This window comes from Hibiscus syriacus, unplaced genomic scaffold, assembly GCF_006381635.1.
Source record: "Hibiscus syriacus cultivar Baekdansim isolate YM2019G1 unplaced genomic scaffold, ASM638163v2 tig00110450_pilon, whole genome shotgun sequence".
Taxonomy (NCBI): Eukaryota; Viridiplantae; Streptophyta; class Magnoliopsida; order Malvales; family Malvaceae; genus Hibiscus; species Hibiscus syriacus.
The window spans coordinates 10224465-10237777 of record NW_024062743.1 but is presented as its reverse complement, the minus strand read 5'-3'; the positions used below and the strand labels follow the sequence as shown (position 1 = coordinate 10237777).

At 35.0% G+C, this 13313-nt stretch overlaps 1 protein-coding gene across 1 annotated transcript; it reads right to left on the bottom strand.

Moving 5' to 3' along the window:
• Positions 1-12282: 12282 nt before the first annotated feature.
• On the bottom strand, positions 12283-12908 carry LOC120126073. Its single transcript, XM_039144374.1, has one exon. It carries the CDS (start codon positions 12887-12889, stop codon positions 12371-12373), a length of 519 nt encoding a protein of 172 aa, XP_039000305.1. The 5' UTR covers positions 12890-12908; the 3' UTR covers positions 12283-12370.
• Positions 12909-13313: the final 405 nt, after the last annotated feature.

Sequence of the window (13313 nt, the reverse complement as noted above, 5' to 3'; positions counted from 1 at the left end):
CCATTGAAAATCGTTTAGAATATGTCCGTCATAGCTTTGATATCTTCATTTGGTTTCATCCTGAACTTTTCATAGCTATGCGTTAGAATACTAATTTTAGATTTCTTTACCTCATCGGTACCTTCATGACTGACTTGAAGTTTGTCCCATATTTCTTTGGTGGTTGTACAAGATGAAACTCTTCCGTATTCATCTGGTCCAAGAGCACAAAATATGATATGGATGGCTTTGGAGTTGAGCTGGAACATTTTTCTCTCTCCTTCACTCCATAATCTTGGATGAGTGAGAGGCTTGAAGTATCCTTCTTCTATGACATTCCATGCTCCCATGTCACTTGCTTGAATGAAGTACATCATCCTATTTTTCCAATAATTAGCCCCATTGAAGAAAGGAGGCTTGTTGACGGGCATCGAATCGAGATCGGAGTCGAAGTTTGAAGTAGAGGCCACTGATGACTTTGATTATCGATGTAACTCTTCCCGAATCGACTCAAGAGGCGATTAAACCTTCAAATGAGTTAGCCTCTGATGCCAATTGTTGAGTTAATCGATTGACAAAATTGACCAAGAGGGGGGTGAATTGGCAATAAAAATTTTGGTGGAAGCTTTTGCAGAAAATTGAAAGAAATTGCACAGCGATTTAGAGTGGTTCGACTTTCTCAACCAAAGTCTATGTCCACTACCTTAGCTATCCACACTAAGGATTTTTCACAAATTCACTAATTTGTCTTTCTTTTGAGGACAAAGAGTAATCTTACAAACCCTCAAGAATTATACCTCAAATTCTTGAGAACACTCTTTCCCAAAGAGAACAATACAAATTTGCAAACTTACAAGGAAATCCTCACAAGGTAGATTGTTTGCACAATACTAGAACAAAGAAAAAAAAACTCAAGAATGAATACAATTGGTCACAATAAGTGTTCTTGAAAGCAAAATGAATATTAAATGAAAAATAGGCTTGAAATGCTCAAACTTGAGGTTTGATGCTTTCTCTTTGATTCTCTCTTGATTCTAGTTGCTTGATGTTTCTTGTTATTGATCAATGGCTTCTAAGCTTGCTTAAATACACCTTGAATCACTTCTGAACGTTGGGGATCATTAATGAAGATAATATAGCCGTTTTAGTGTGAAAACAATTAATAAAACAGTTTGGAGCGTGGGGGGAATCGGTTCCCTAAGTGTAAAATTCAAATATTTCGACCTTTACGTAGGGGGAATCGGTACCCCCTGGGGGGGAATCGGTTCCCTCCGAGCATACTGGAATTCTCGGAGCTAAACCATTCAGGGGGGAATCGGTACCCCCTTGGGGGGGGATTCGGTTCCCTCTGAGCAATCTGGAATTTTTGGCTTTGAGATGGTTCGAAATATTTTGTAAAATCATTTTGAAATTATTTTAAGATTAAAACTTAATTTTACACTTGAGTAAGGATTAAAAATGACATTTGAAAGATTTGGAGTAATATTTTGATATTCAAATAATTATATCGAATATACTTAGAAAACCTTTGTGGAAAATCTTAAAATTCATTTAACTTAATTTGTTATATCGAAATATCAAAATGTTTTCAACAGTATTTCAATGGTACTCCTCGAACAAACTCAAACTACTAACATGTGAACGTGGAACTAAGGACCTAACCATGAACTTATTTTGGTTTAATGTTGTACATCACTAATCTAAGGTACGCAAAAAGAGTTTCATAAATATAAGTATACTAGAAAAATAATCGACAACACGGTTCATAAATCAAAGGCAATATTTGCTTAAGGTTTATCAACTTTCTTTTGTAACAATATTAGTTCTATGATTTCCTTAATCTATACTAAGGGCCTAACCATGAACTTATTTTCTTCTTTAGTTAGCATAACATATAAGTCATACATCAGTCATATGCATGAATACAATGGTAGCACCTGATGTCACAATAAAAGTCGGGTGTTAATCTAAAAGTGGAAATTTAGTGTCACACATGTCTCGGTAAAATTCTTGTCAATCAACAAACACATCAAATGATATTTCAGTCTCATCATAGCCATCGAGTATAAATCATAGAGGGGGAAATCAATATCACAATTGCCTCTGTAAAATTCTCTCCAATAGTATATAGCAATAGTCTGGCGTCAACATAGCAATCAGATCATGTAACATCCCAAATTCTCGGCTAGTAGTTTCGCGTTTAATCGAGAGTTATGTAGACCTCGTAAAGTTTGTAATTAAAGTGATTGGACTAAATTTGGGCTTAATTGGGTTGGAATTGAACCAATTGTTTATAAAAAGAGGATTTTTAATTGTCCCATTTTTAAGAAGATGAGAGCTTTGTCTTCATTCATCTTTTTCTCTTCATTTCATTCCTTCTCATTTCCTTCTCCTATTTCCTATCCAAGTTTCAAAGCTAAAGAGAAAATGGAGATTATCACCCAATTATTTGAGGATAGTGACAGCTAGCTAAAGGAGTTTCATTTCGGGATTCTCTTAACAAGGTTATTAGCTTGAGCCATTCGTGGAGCACCGTCGTAGTAGGACTTCCAACATCTCTCCTAGAGTATTGTATAATAGTTTTAGCGAGCATGTGTATTCATAAAACCTTACTCATGTATTTGGTTTATCAAACTTTGAGTTGTATTATTTGTTTTAAACTATGTGTCACAGAGCTCTGGTTTATAAAAGTGTTTTATAATTGTCATGTACGTCTATTTTGGTACCATTTAGTATGTTTTAAAATGAAAATTAATAATTTTTTTAAAAAAATGGTTACCTCAGTAATCCAATGTGGAAATTTAGGCCCAATTAGGTTTAAGGTGTTACATTTAGTGGTATTAGAACGTCAAGTTGAGTTGGTCCTAGAACCCAGTGGCCAGTTATAGTAAGGTGTTAATGAATACATGCTCATAGGTACTGAAAGTACCCATATAAGTCTATAATCCTGATAGTGCTTCCTTTCTTTATTTGTGTTATAGAGATTACGATGGTCAATAGTTTTGAACATAGTCTCGAGGATAGGATGAAGAGTCGTACCTTTCATCCCAATAACGTTAGTGATGGATTCTCGCCTAGGGCTAAGGATTTTGGGGTCCTGTTAGGTTTAGGAGTCGTAAAGGCGACACTTTAGCACATATAGAGTCGTCAGTAGAGAGACTAAGAAGGTACAAGATAATTGACTTTTATGGTTCAAGTGATAATGATATGATTTCAGTCGACCAGTGGTTGAGAGAGACCATGAAGACTTTGAGGCAACTTCAACTTATCCTAGATGGTATGTTAGAGTGCACCACTACTTTGCTAATGGGCGATTCTATCAACTGGTGAAAGAATGTAGAGATAATGGCTCTACAGCCAAAGGTGCCTACGTTAGATTTGTTCCTAAGCGAGTTTACATGTAAGTACATCGGTGAGGAACACATATATGAGTTGAGGATATAGTTCTCTCAATTTGTTCAAAGAGATCACTCGGTGTATGAGTATGGGAGAGATTTCCTTCAGTTGAGTCATTATGCTCTAAAACTAGTCAGGACTAAGTCCTTAAGGGATTTTTCAAAGTTGACACATAAGGCTAAGGCCGTGGAGAGAGTGCAAAGAATGAGGAAGATTTTGTTAGGTGAGTCAGGCACCCCAAGTATGAGGACTTGTGTACCTATAGACCTATCACAGCCAGTGGTAGAGAAGGCCAAAAATCCGCATGACCAGATGAGAGTGATGCCAATTTTTTCACTCCAGTCTAATCAAGGGTCAAACTTAAGGTCTCGTAGGAGACCTTCAGCTCCACCATTGATGAAGAGCTCTGAAGGCCCTAATAGAGTATTAAGATATCCACAGTGCGTGTATTGTGGCAAAAATCATTAAGGAATGTGTTTTAAACTCTCTATGAATTACTATAGATACGAATCTTAACACATATAATGATAGATTACCCTAGATCAGATGGTGATGTCTCAAATCGACCTAGGAGTGTGATCCCAGAAGCTTAGCATGGCAGAGAGCTTACCTAGAGATGTGTTAGTTTTATGCTCGAGCAAGATAGTAGAGAAGCAGATCGACATGTTCTCGATTCGACTATGTATGATATAGATTGTTAGATCACAGTGAGGCAGGGACATAATGTTGATGTCACAAATGAGATGTAAGGTATGTTTTTAATTATCTTAGTTTTTCATGTTGCTCTAGTAGAGTAGACATAAGTGCGTGCATTCTTTTGTGGTGTCAAGTGAACTAATTAGAAAAACTATTCGTGTATATAATCCTAGCGTGAGGATCTAAGTGCCTAATTGATGAAAGTTAGAGTAATAGAAAAGGTTTACATTAGATTTTCATCGAGGACTTAAGTCACACTTAGTTGTTGACTTAAGGAAAATTGTTAGCATAAGTGTTACTTTGATCTTGGAGTTGTAAGTATAGAGTTGTATGAGAACCTTATGAGAATAAGTGATTCTTCCTTGTTGAATGTCAACTTTAAGAAAATGTTTAGCCGTAGAATCCTCCACCCTAGCATGTTCCCTAGGGGAGTATCCAGATTGGTTGTCAAAGTTATAAATGAGACTATAAGGATGTTTTCATATCGTTAATTGAGGGCATGTGTGATTGAACCAACAAAGATTTAGTAATCTCAAGTTCAGTCTTGGAGGTAAAGATCTCCACGAGAGTGTTAAGAATAATAAAGTTACTTTAGCAAGTATGACGATCATCTTGATTGTCAAAAATATCAAGATACATCTCAACCAGTGCCAAGGCACTTCAGTTGCTAAATGGGTGTAGATGCCCCAAGTACTCGCGATGAGTAAGTTAGTCAGATATACGTTTTTGATGCAATAGTTTTGGATCTCACCCTAAGTACTAAGAGTACTATAGGTAAGATAGAGGTGTGTAAGTCTTGAGGTGCAGTGAACCCTTCGACTACACTATGATGCCTTTTTATAAGAATAGTAAGCGATTTACCTATGTGAGCCAAGCCTTATCCTTGATGTCTTCATGTTGGTGTATGACAACAACTACATATAACACTTAATTGTATGCAGTGTTATGTAATACCATTGTTTTAGTGTTTGACACTATAGTAGATGAAGCACTCTAAGCGGTGATTGACTAAAGTTATCCGTCATCAAATAGAACAGTGGTGGTAAATAATCGTGGGTGCAAAATGTAGAGTCATAGAATTCTTGAGTAATTGTATGAATGTGAGGGATCTCTACTCTATGATGTGTGCTCTCTAGGAGAGCTAGACGTTGCTATTTTCAATTAGCAAGTAACCAATTTTCAATTGTGATTATCTTAGATGCACGATCTAGTGAGTAGCACATTTCTAAGCTGTAAGGAAAATGAGAATCAGACAAGTAGCATAAATGAATATTGAGTCAGAGTTACGCAGCGAAAATGTTAGATTGTTATGCATAAAGTCTAGATAGTCAACATGTCATGTTGCGGGGACTTTTTACCTGAGGATCAGACTTTATAAGAGTTTAGGTACTTCGAGGCTTCTAAGTTTGTGACCTAAAGATAGGTTGTTATTCGATCCAAGTAAATTTCAAGGGCGAAATTTCTTTCAAATATGAGAGTTGTAATACCTTAAATTTAGGGCTAGTAGTTTTGGGTTTAATTGAGAGGTGTGTAAACCTCGTGGAGTTTGTAATTAAAATCGTTGGACCAGTTTTGGGCTTAATTGGGTTGGAATTAAGCCCAATTATTCATAAAAATGGGGATTTTGGCATAATAGAAAAATAAGAACAACCAAAAGTGTAACACCCTAAAGTGTCACACTGGGCCACTGAGGCAACCCCTGATTTTCAAAACCTATTCATTTCCTTTTCAAACATACTGAATAGTATCATAAATAAAAACATAAATAATGACTATAAAAATATTTTACAAAACTGGAGCTCCGTGACACATAATTTAAATCAAAATAATACAGATACTGAGTTTAATAAATTGAATACATGAGTAAGGTCATATGAATACACATGCCTACTAAAGCTATAGTATAGTACAATACTCTGTTGGAGATACTGGAAGTCTTGTTGCGACGGTGCTTCACAAACTGCTTAAGCTATTTACCTGCCAACAGAAAAATCCAAAGGTTGAGCTTATAAAGCAAACAATATAGTCGCATAAGAATTTCATAAACATAATCATGCTGAAGATAAGGTACTAAGAAGTAGGTGCATCATGACCTAAATCAAGTGCTACCTACTTAAAGCTTTACTGCTCTATCAATGAAGTAGGGTCTCATGCTTCCTTTAATCCTCTAAAGGGTCTCTAACCCTAATGACTGAACATGCGATGCATTATCTGAATGTAAACCTTACAAACTATACATTATTTTAATGCAAACCTGACATATTCTACATTATCTGAATGCAAACCTGACTAGTATTTGGTCTCACATAGTTCCCAGAAACTAGTTACTGAAGGAACCCCTGTGTAACATAACATCGTCGTAATTCCCACAAACATATTGAATGATCTCCTGGTCTTCACATAGCCATCAGGTAGATCACTTAGGGGAACTTGGTTTCACATAGCATAGGTACAATTCCCGTATAAACGGAAGCATTAGATCAATCTTACATAGCATTCAAGCCAAGCTTTTACATATCTGACGTACTAAACTGATGAGACTATACATGCATAACTGACACAAACAAACATGAGGTAGGTCTGGTAGTGAGGTCAAGAGAATTTCACATGCATCTCGAAACAACACTTCAACCTACATTGAATACGGAATAGCCTAAGGGTAAGAACCAAAATTTATGTGCATCAAAAGCTTAACCAACTGAACTGAATTGACATAAATACTCATGCATATCTAAGGCCTACAAGCCACATAACACTGACATCGCTAACCCACTCCTCGAGAGTGTTCAGGGCTAGCACCCTAGTTAGCCCCTAAAGTACCTCGCACACTAGTAATGCCCCACTAGGAAAACGAAGGTAACCTGGGTATACCTTAACATAGCTGGACTCACTAAAGTGAAGTCAGCATTACTGTAACTTCTATATCTCTCGTCCTCTCATCTAGAACGCTACGCGAAGGCTTACATATTATTTACAGAACTTGTTAGCCTGATATCTGGCTCGGTTTATTTCTAAGTAGTATACTCTATTCTATTTTATCGTACTTCCCTTCAGAACCTCTTGAATTGAAAATGACAACTTACTCTTCCTAGATTCACAGACATTCTCGAAACTCATGCTTTTCGCTACCACCGAATCTGACATAACTATCGTACCGCTTATCGAATGTATCCTTTAATGATCTTTAGTCCCACCTATTTGTATACGTCCTCGATTGAAGATACTTCAATGTATTACACTTAATATGGTTACACCTGATGTAACCTGCTCTTACGAGTGTTTCTAGGTATGTTTGGTCATTTATGTCCCTCACAGACTAAATCTTACTATTACGGGTCATCTTTAGCTCTTACAAACCTTAAACGAGTTAAATCTGACCATCCAAAGTGAGTAGTATCGATACTCTACTTGTAGTATTGATACCTTAGGGTCAAGTATTGATACCCTACGAGTATCGATACCAAAAATGCATTCTGTTACGAAAATAGGGCCTCAGTATCGATATTGTCACCCTGTGTATCGATATTGCAGGGGTAGTATTGATAGTCCCCTTCGTAGTATCTATACTCCAGCCGAAAATCCCTAATTTTTACCCCAATTTATCTAATATCGATACTATTCATCCCAGTATCAATACTTAAACCCTAAAATTGTTATTTTAAGCTCAAAAATCACTCAAAAATCACCCCAAATGACTTAGTTTGGTTTCTAAACTTATTTTGAAACTATAGTAAGATGTTTAGGGTCTTAAGGTATCATAAAACGTATTTTAACACCTAAAACATGATTTGATTAAGAAATTAAATATAAACCCTAAAATACTCAAATCACCACATCTTAGTAAATACTTGAAATTTATGAAAGCTTAAAACTCCAAAGGATTAAATACACTACATTGATACTAGGATCCCGAAATTGAGCTCCTTGCTTGGCCACACTCTCTTTCTTAAAGACTTTGATGGTTTTCCACCCTTTTCTCAAGCCAAGCTTGAAAGAAAAGATTTTCTTAACATGAAATGGAAATGACGAAGGTTAAGAACAAATTTTGTAAGCTTAAGGAATGATAGAAGAAATACAAACACTTACCTTGAGCTATAATCTTGTTATGAAGGAGGAATATGGAGGAAGAGAAGAGAAATGAAGAATAAAAGATGAGAATTGGGAACCCACGTCCAAAATATTCTTAAAAGCCAAAAATATCATCTTCTTTCTTTTAATGGTATAATTACACTTTTAGTCCTCAGTATTTTATCTCATATTTAAAAATCCCTTTTTTATGATTAATTGGGCCCAAAATCAACCCAATTAAACCCAACAACATAAATCATAAAATCCACGAGGTCCACTTACCACCCGAAACTATTAGCCCAAAATTTGGGGTGTTACAAAAAGCTTAATTATCCCATTTTTAAAAAGATGAGAGCTTTATCTTCTTTCATCTTCTTCTCTTCATTTCATTCATTCTCATTTTATTCTCCTATTTTCCCTCCAAGTACCATAGCTAAAGAAAAGTGAGGGTTTATCAGCCAAGTCTTGGAGGAGAGTGATAGCTAGCTAAATGAGCTTCATTTTAGGATTTTCTTAGCAAGGTTATTAGCTTGAGTTGTTTGTGAAGTATCGTCGTTGCAGGACTTCCAACATCTCTCTCATAGTATTGTACAATAGTTTTAGTGGGCATATGTATTCATAGAACTTTACTCTTGTATTTGATTTATCAAACTTTGAGTTGTATTATTTGTTTTAAACTATGTGTCACGGAGCTTCAGTCTATAAAAGTGTTTTATAATTGTCATGTATGTATATCTTGGTACCACTCAGTATGTTTTGAAATAAAATAAACAGATCTTTTTAAATCATGGGTTACCTCGACAATCCAATATAACACTTTAGGCCCAATAAAATTTAGGGTATTATAGGTCAAGCAACATGAATATCCAACTATGGCCATCAATCATCATACATGGTTGCATCATATTCAAGCGCCCATAGGCCCTACATAATCAATCATTTTCTTACAAAGGTCAAACAAGATAGCACAACTACGTAAGTATTATTTTCAAATAGTAAAGTGAGAACATATCCTATCTCATGATTATGTCCCTCATTTTCTCGTCTAGAATATTATGCAATGCACGATTCAAGTGACATTAGTGATAAAGGAATTGTTATTATTCTTTGAGGTCTTGAGTTCGAGCATCAGGAATGATAGAAGTGTGAGGGTTCAATATCAAATGCTTGAGAGTTATCTTTGAACAGATATTATCTTGTACTTACCCTAAATTAACAAAAAAAATATGCAATAATAATTTAATCTTTTAATAATTTATAGCGTTTAAGGCATTAAATCTTATCAATAACTACATGGTACATTATTGACGTAATACATTGTTCAGCTTAAGATTATTTAATCATTAATGAATTACTACTCACATTTTATTTTATTTTTTGATAATTTAGTTGTAGGATTGAGAGGTGGCTTACGCATCATCCCTTGACTAACCATATCAAAATTAAGAATGAAATTTCTTAAAGTATTAAAATGTGAAAAGTAGATAGTTTTGAGAACTAAATAAACATTTAATCCATAATATTCATAAATAAGTATTTTTAGGAAAATGCTTTGATTTTGAAGATTAAGACATCGGTCATACGATTTGTCCTTGTAACGAAATAATAGACGAGTAGATTAAACATAAGTAGAATATGCAACAAACATTTGTTGAGATCATTGTCTCTCTAATATTCCTCACGTTCTCTCGTCAACTTCGTTCCAACTTGGTGGATTTATTCTTCATGTTTCTTACTAAATTTATCTTAAGTAACATACAAATTGTTTCAAATTGTTTCAAATTGGTAACATGTTTAATAGTTTGGAATAATTATAATATATTATTAAATATTTTTTAACTTGTTAACAACACGAACATACTCTACTTCGAATCTAAAATATTTAGAGAGAATAATGTTCTCATTTAAGACCGATTAAGAATCATTCATATGAGCCACTTAACAGTTTATTCATCTGAGTAGTTTAAATATCAAGTTTTGCGCCTCCAGAAAAGAACCCAATTTCTTTATCCTTATCTCGGGCAAGAATCAAAGGATACCTTCATTTTCTTCTCAAGTATTTTTAACAAGCTTGTCTTCCCTAGATTTCTGTTTTGATTGCTATTTATATATCTGTTTTTTCGATTCATTTCTTCTCTCCCTCCTTTTTCTTTTCTTGGTTATTAAAAAGATCGTTTGTCGATGCCATAAATCAAGGAACTTCCATCAATTCATTTGGCGATTCGTGTTTTTAGTTTTCCAAACACACACGTTTGGGAATTTGGGGTTTCTATTATTTTGCCAAATTTCAATGAAGGAAAGATTTAGTGAAGAGAAATTGAACTTTCTTTTCATCAAAAACTATTTATTTTGTTCCAGGAAAATGAAATATTGCATTTAAATAAATAAAAGAAAAAAGAAAAAGAACCAATGTTGGGCAGCTTCATTAACAGAGTGCTTGTGTAAGTAATTTACTACGCATTTTCGTATTTGTTGTTTTGCATTAATATTCTTCGGTTGTTAAATTACAACGAGTAATTTGAATTTTCTGGAATTTGTTAGTATCTGTTCTGTCTTCCCATGATTTTGTGTTTGCAGTTTGCTCCTTGGATATGCGTATCCTGCATTTGAGTGCTTTAAAACTGTGGAGAAGAACAAAGTTGGGATCGAAGAACTCAGATTTTGGTGTCAATATTGGTATTAATCTCTTATTTATTTATTTATTGGCTTCTACTAATTTGTCCATTTAATCGATCGGTTATATATTGTCGTAGGGTTATTATTCTCCTCCCCATTTAATCTCCTGAAGTTATTATGATTGTTCCCTCTTTTAATTGAGATTTTTTACGTAAAACCAAACCGTCAAAAAATCGTTCTAATACTACTTGTTGCGAGATTATTATATTTTTCCAAAAAGACATGTATCATAGAATGAATAATACCACAACTTAAAAGTTTTAACATTTTTGTCCTTTCTAACGTAGGGTTAATGTTTTCTACTTCTTTAAAACGTGACATTACATTTCATTAACCAGTAATCGATTAATTTAGCCGATTATTGTGGATTGTGCATCATTTGTTTGGCTTATAATGTTAAATGTAAAAGTTATGCATGCAATGTATTTTCACAGGATCCTTATGGCGTCTCTGATACTATTCGAACGGAGTGGGGAAGTATTTATCTCATGGTATGGTCACACCTCTTAGCTTTCATATAGTTTAACTTTATCATTATCCACCTTTGAATTGATTCAATCGAATTCAGCAAAACTAAAAGCAACCAAAATTTGAATCTCAAACCTGAATTACATCCACTCCAAAAGACTCGAAATTGACACAAAACAACTATGATGCGAATTCGATTCAAGTTGGCTCGACCTAAAACCGATCCACCTAATTGCCAAATATAATCTAATTGTTTATGATGCTAACATTGGATTTTGAGCTATCCTTGAAGGTTTCCAATGTATGGCGAGATGAAGGTTGCAATGTTAGTCTACCTATGGTATCCTAAGACAAAGGTGGAAGTACTGCAATAAAATTTAGCTTTTTTTCACCCCCTGCAAATATTGAACTCAATTGACAATACCAAAGTTCTAAAATTTGATGATTTAGGGTACCGGTTATGTATATGATACCTTGCTTCGACCTTTCATGGCAAGACACGAAACAGAAGTGGATAGAAAGATACAAGAGATCAAAGCTAGAATATGGGACTTCATTTGGAAATACTGCCAACATTTTGCAGATATGGGGCAGGGAAAATTCTTTGAAATGCTTCAGTACATGGCAACCCAATCATTAAAGTTTAAACAAGCCAATCAGGTAAATTCTTCTAAAAAATGTATTTGTTGTTTCATTTTCATCGACATAAATTGAAAATTTCAGAAAAGCCAAACCCCTTTTTTGCAGAAACCTGATGAGCAAGTTTCACCATCCACACCAAATGGTTACCGTGGTCAATCTGGTTCAAGCAATGATTCTCCTCGTAGAAGAACTCGTCCGGTTCAAACCTGATTGACGGTCAATCTGGTTCCACACAATTAACAATTTATAATAAACAAACAAAATTTGTACAAAAAGAAAAGAAACCCAGAATCATTTGTTGAAAACCCAGGCTGAAAATCAATTCAGTCGTTTTTTTTTATTTGTAATATAAATTACTTATATATATATATATATATATTTGTTTTCGTACAGTTTATACACTTGATTGAATATTCTATCCCTTGTTCCTGTGTAAACGCAACCTTTATCTGTTGAAGATGATTCCTATGGATCCGAAGATCCGATTCATGAGTCGGATCAGAACGGGTAAGAGATCGAGGTTGAAGAACCCAAGACAGGAAGAGATGGGATTGTGAGATGAGAACTGGGGCCAAAGCCGACGTAAAAAGTGAGGGCCGGATGCGTCAGGGGAGGCTGACATGGGCTGAAGATAAGCCCAAGCTGCCTGTTTTACTAAACGGTTGCGGATTGAGATTTCGTACCCGGAATTGGTGGCGGATCCTGCGGCGGTGGGGGAGTTGATAGTCACGGTGGAGGAAGGGAGGATGTCTTTGAGTGAAGTGTATGAAGCAAAGGAGGCTTTAAGGGAGATAAGCTCGAGGTCAAGAGGAGATGGGGCGGCGTCCCCTTTTGGGAGGCTGGTGGCGGATTGGAGAAGTGTCGGAGTCACTAGAGTTAGCCTGGCAGGGATATGGACGGGGGTTGAGATGGGGTTGCGTCGGCGGAGAGTTGATGGCGGCGACTGCCCTAAGCCGTCGTCCATTATCGAAAATTATGTCCTCTTTCCCCCGAAAAAAAAAACTCTTTTTCAATCTCATCAATCATGTCATGTGGTGTATTTTATTCATGTGCATATTTGACTTGTTTTGGGTTTCCCTTTCTTTTTCCTATTTTTTGCTTCATTTGTTTATTTATTTTTTATTGCTGAATTTGTAATTTTTATTATCTATATTTAATATTCTTAATTAATTTTTAATAATATTATTTTCCACATTTAAACCTACTTTTGCTATAGTACACTCAGCCCTTGTTTATTAGTAGCTTCATATATTACATTGTAATTTCTTAGAAAGGAGTTGGAGAATTTTATTTATAATAAGTATTAAACTCATAATTTAGGAAAAAGAGACTATAAACTAAGATTTTTAACCATCTGTTTTAAAGATTGTTGACTATACTTTTTTACA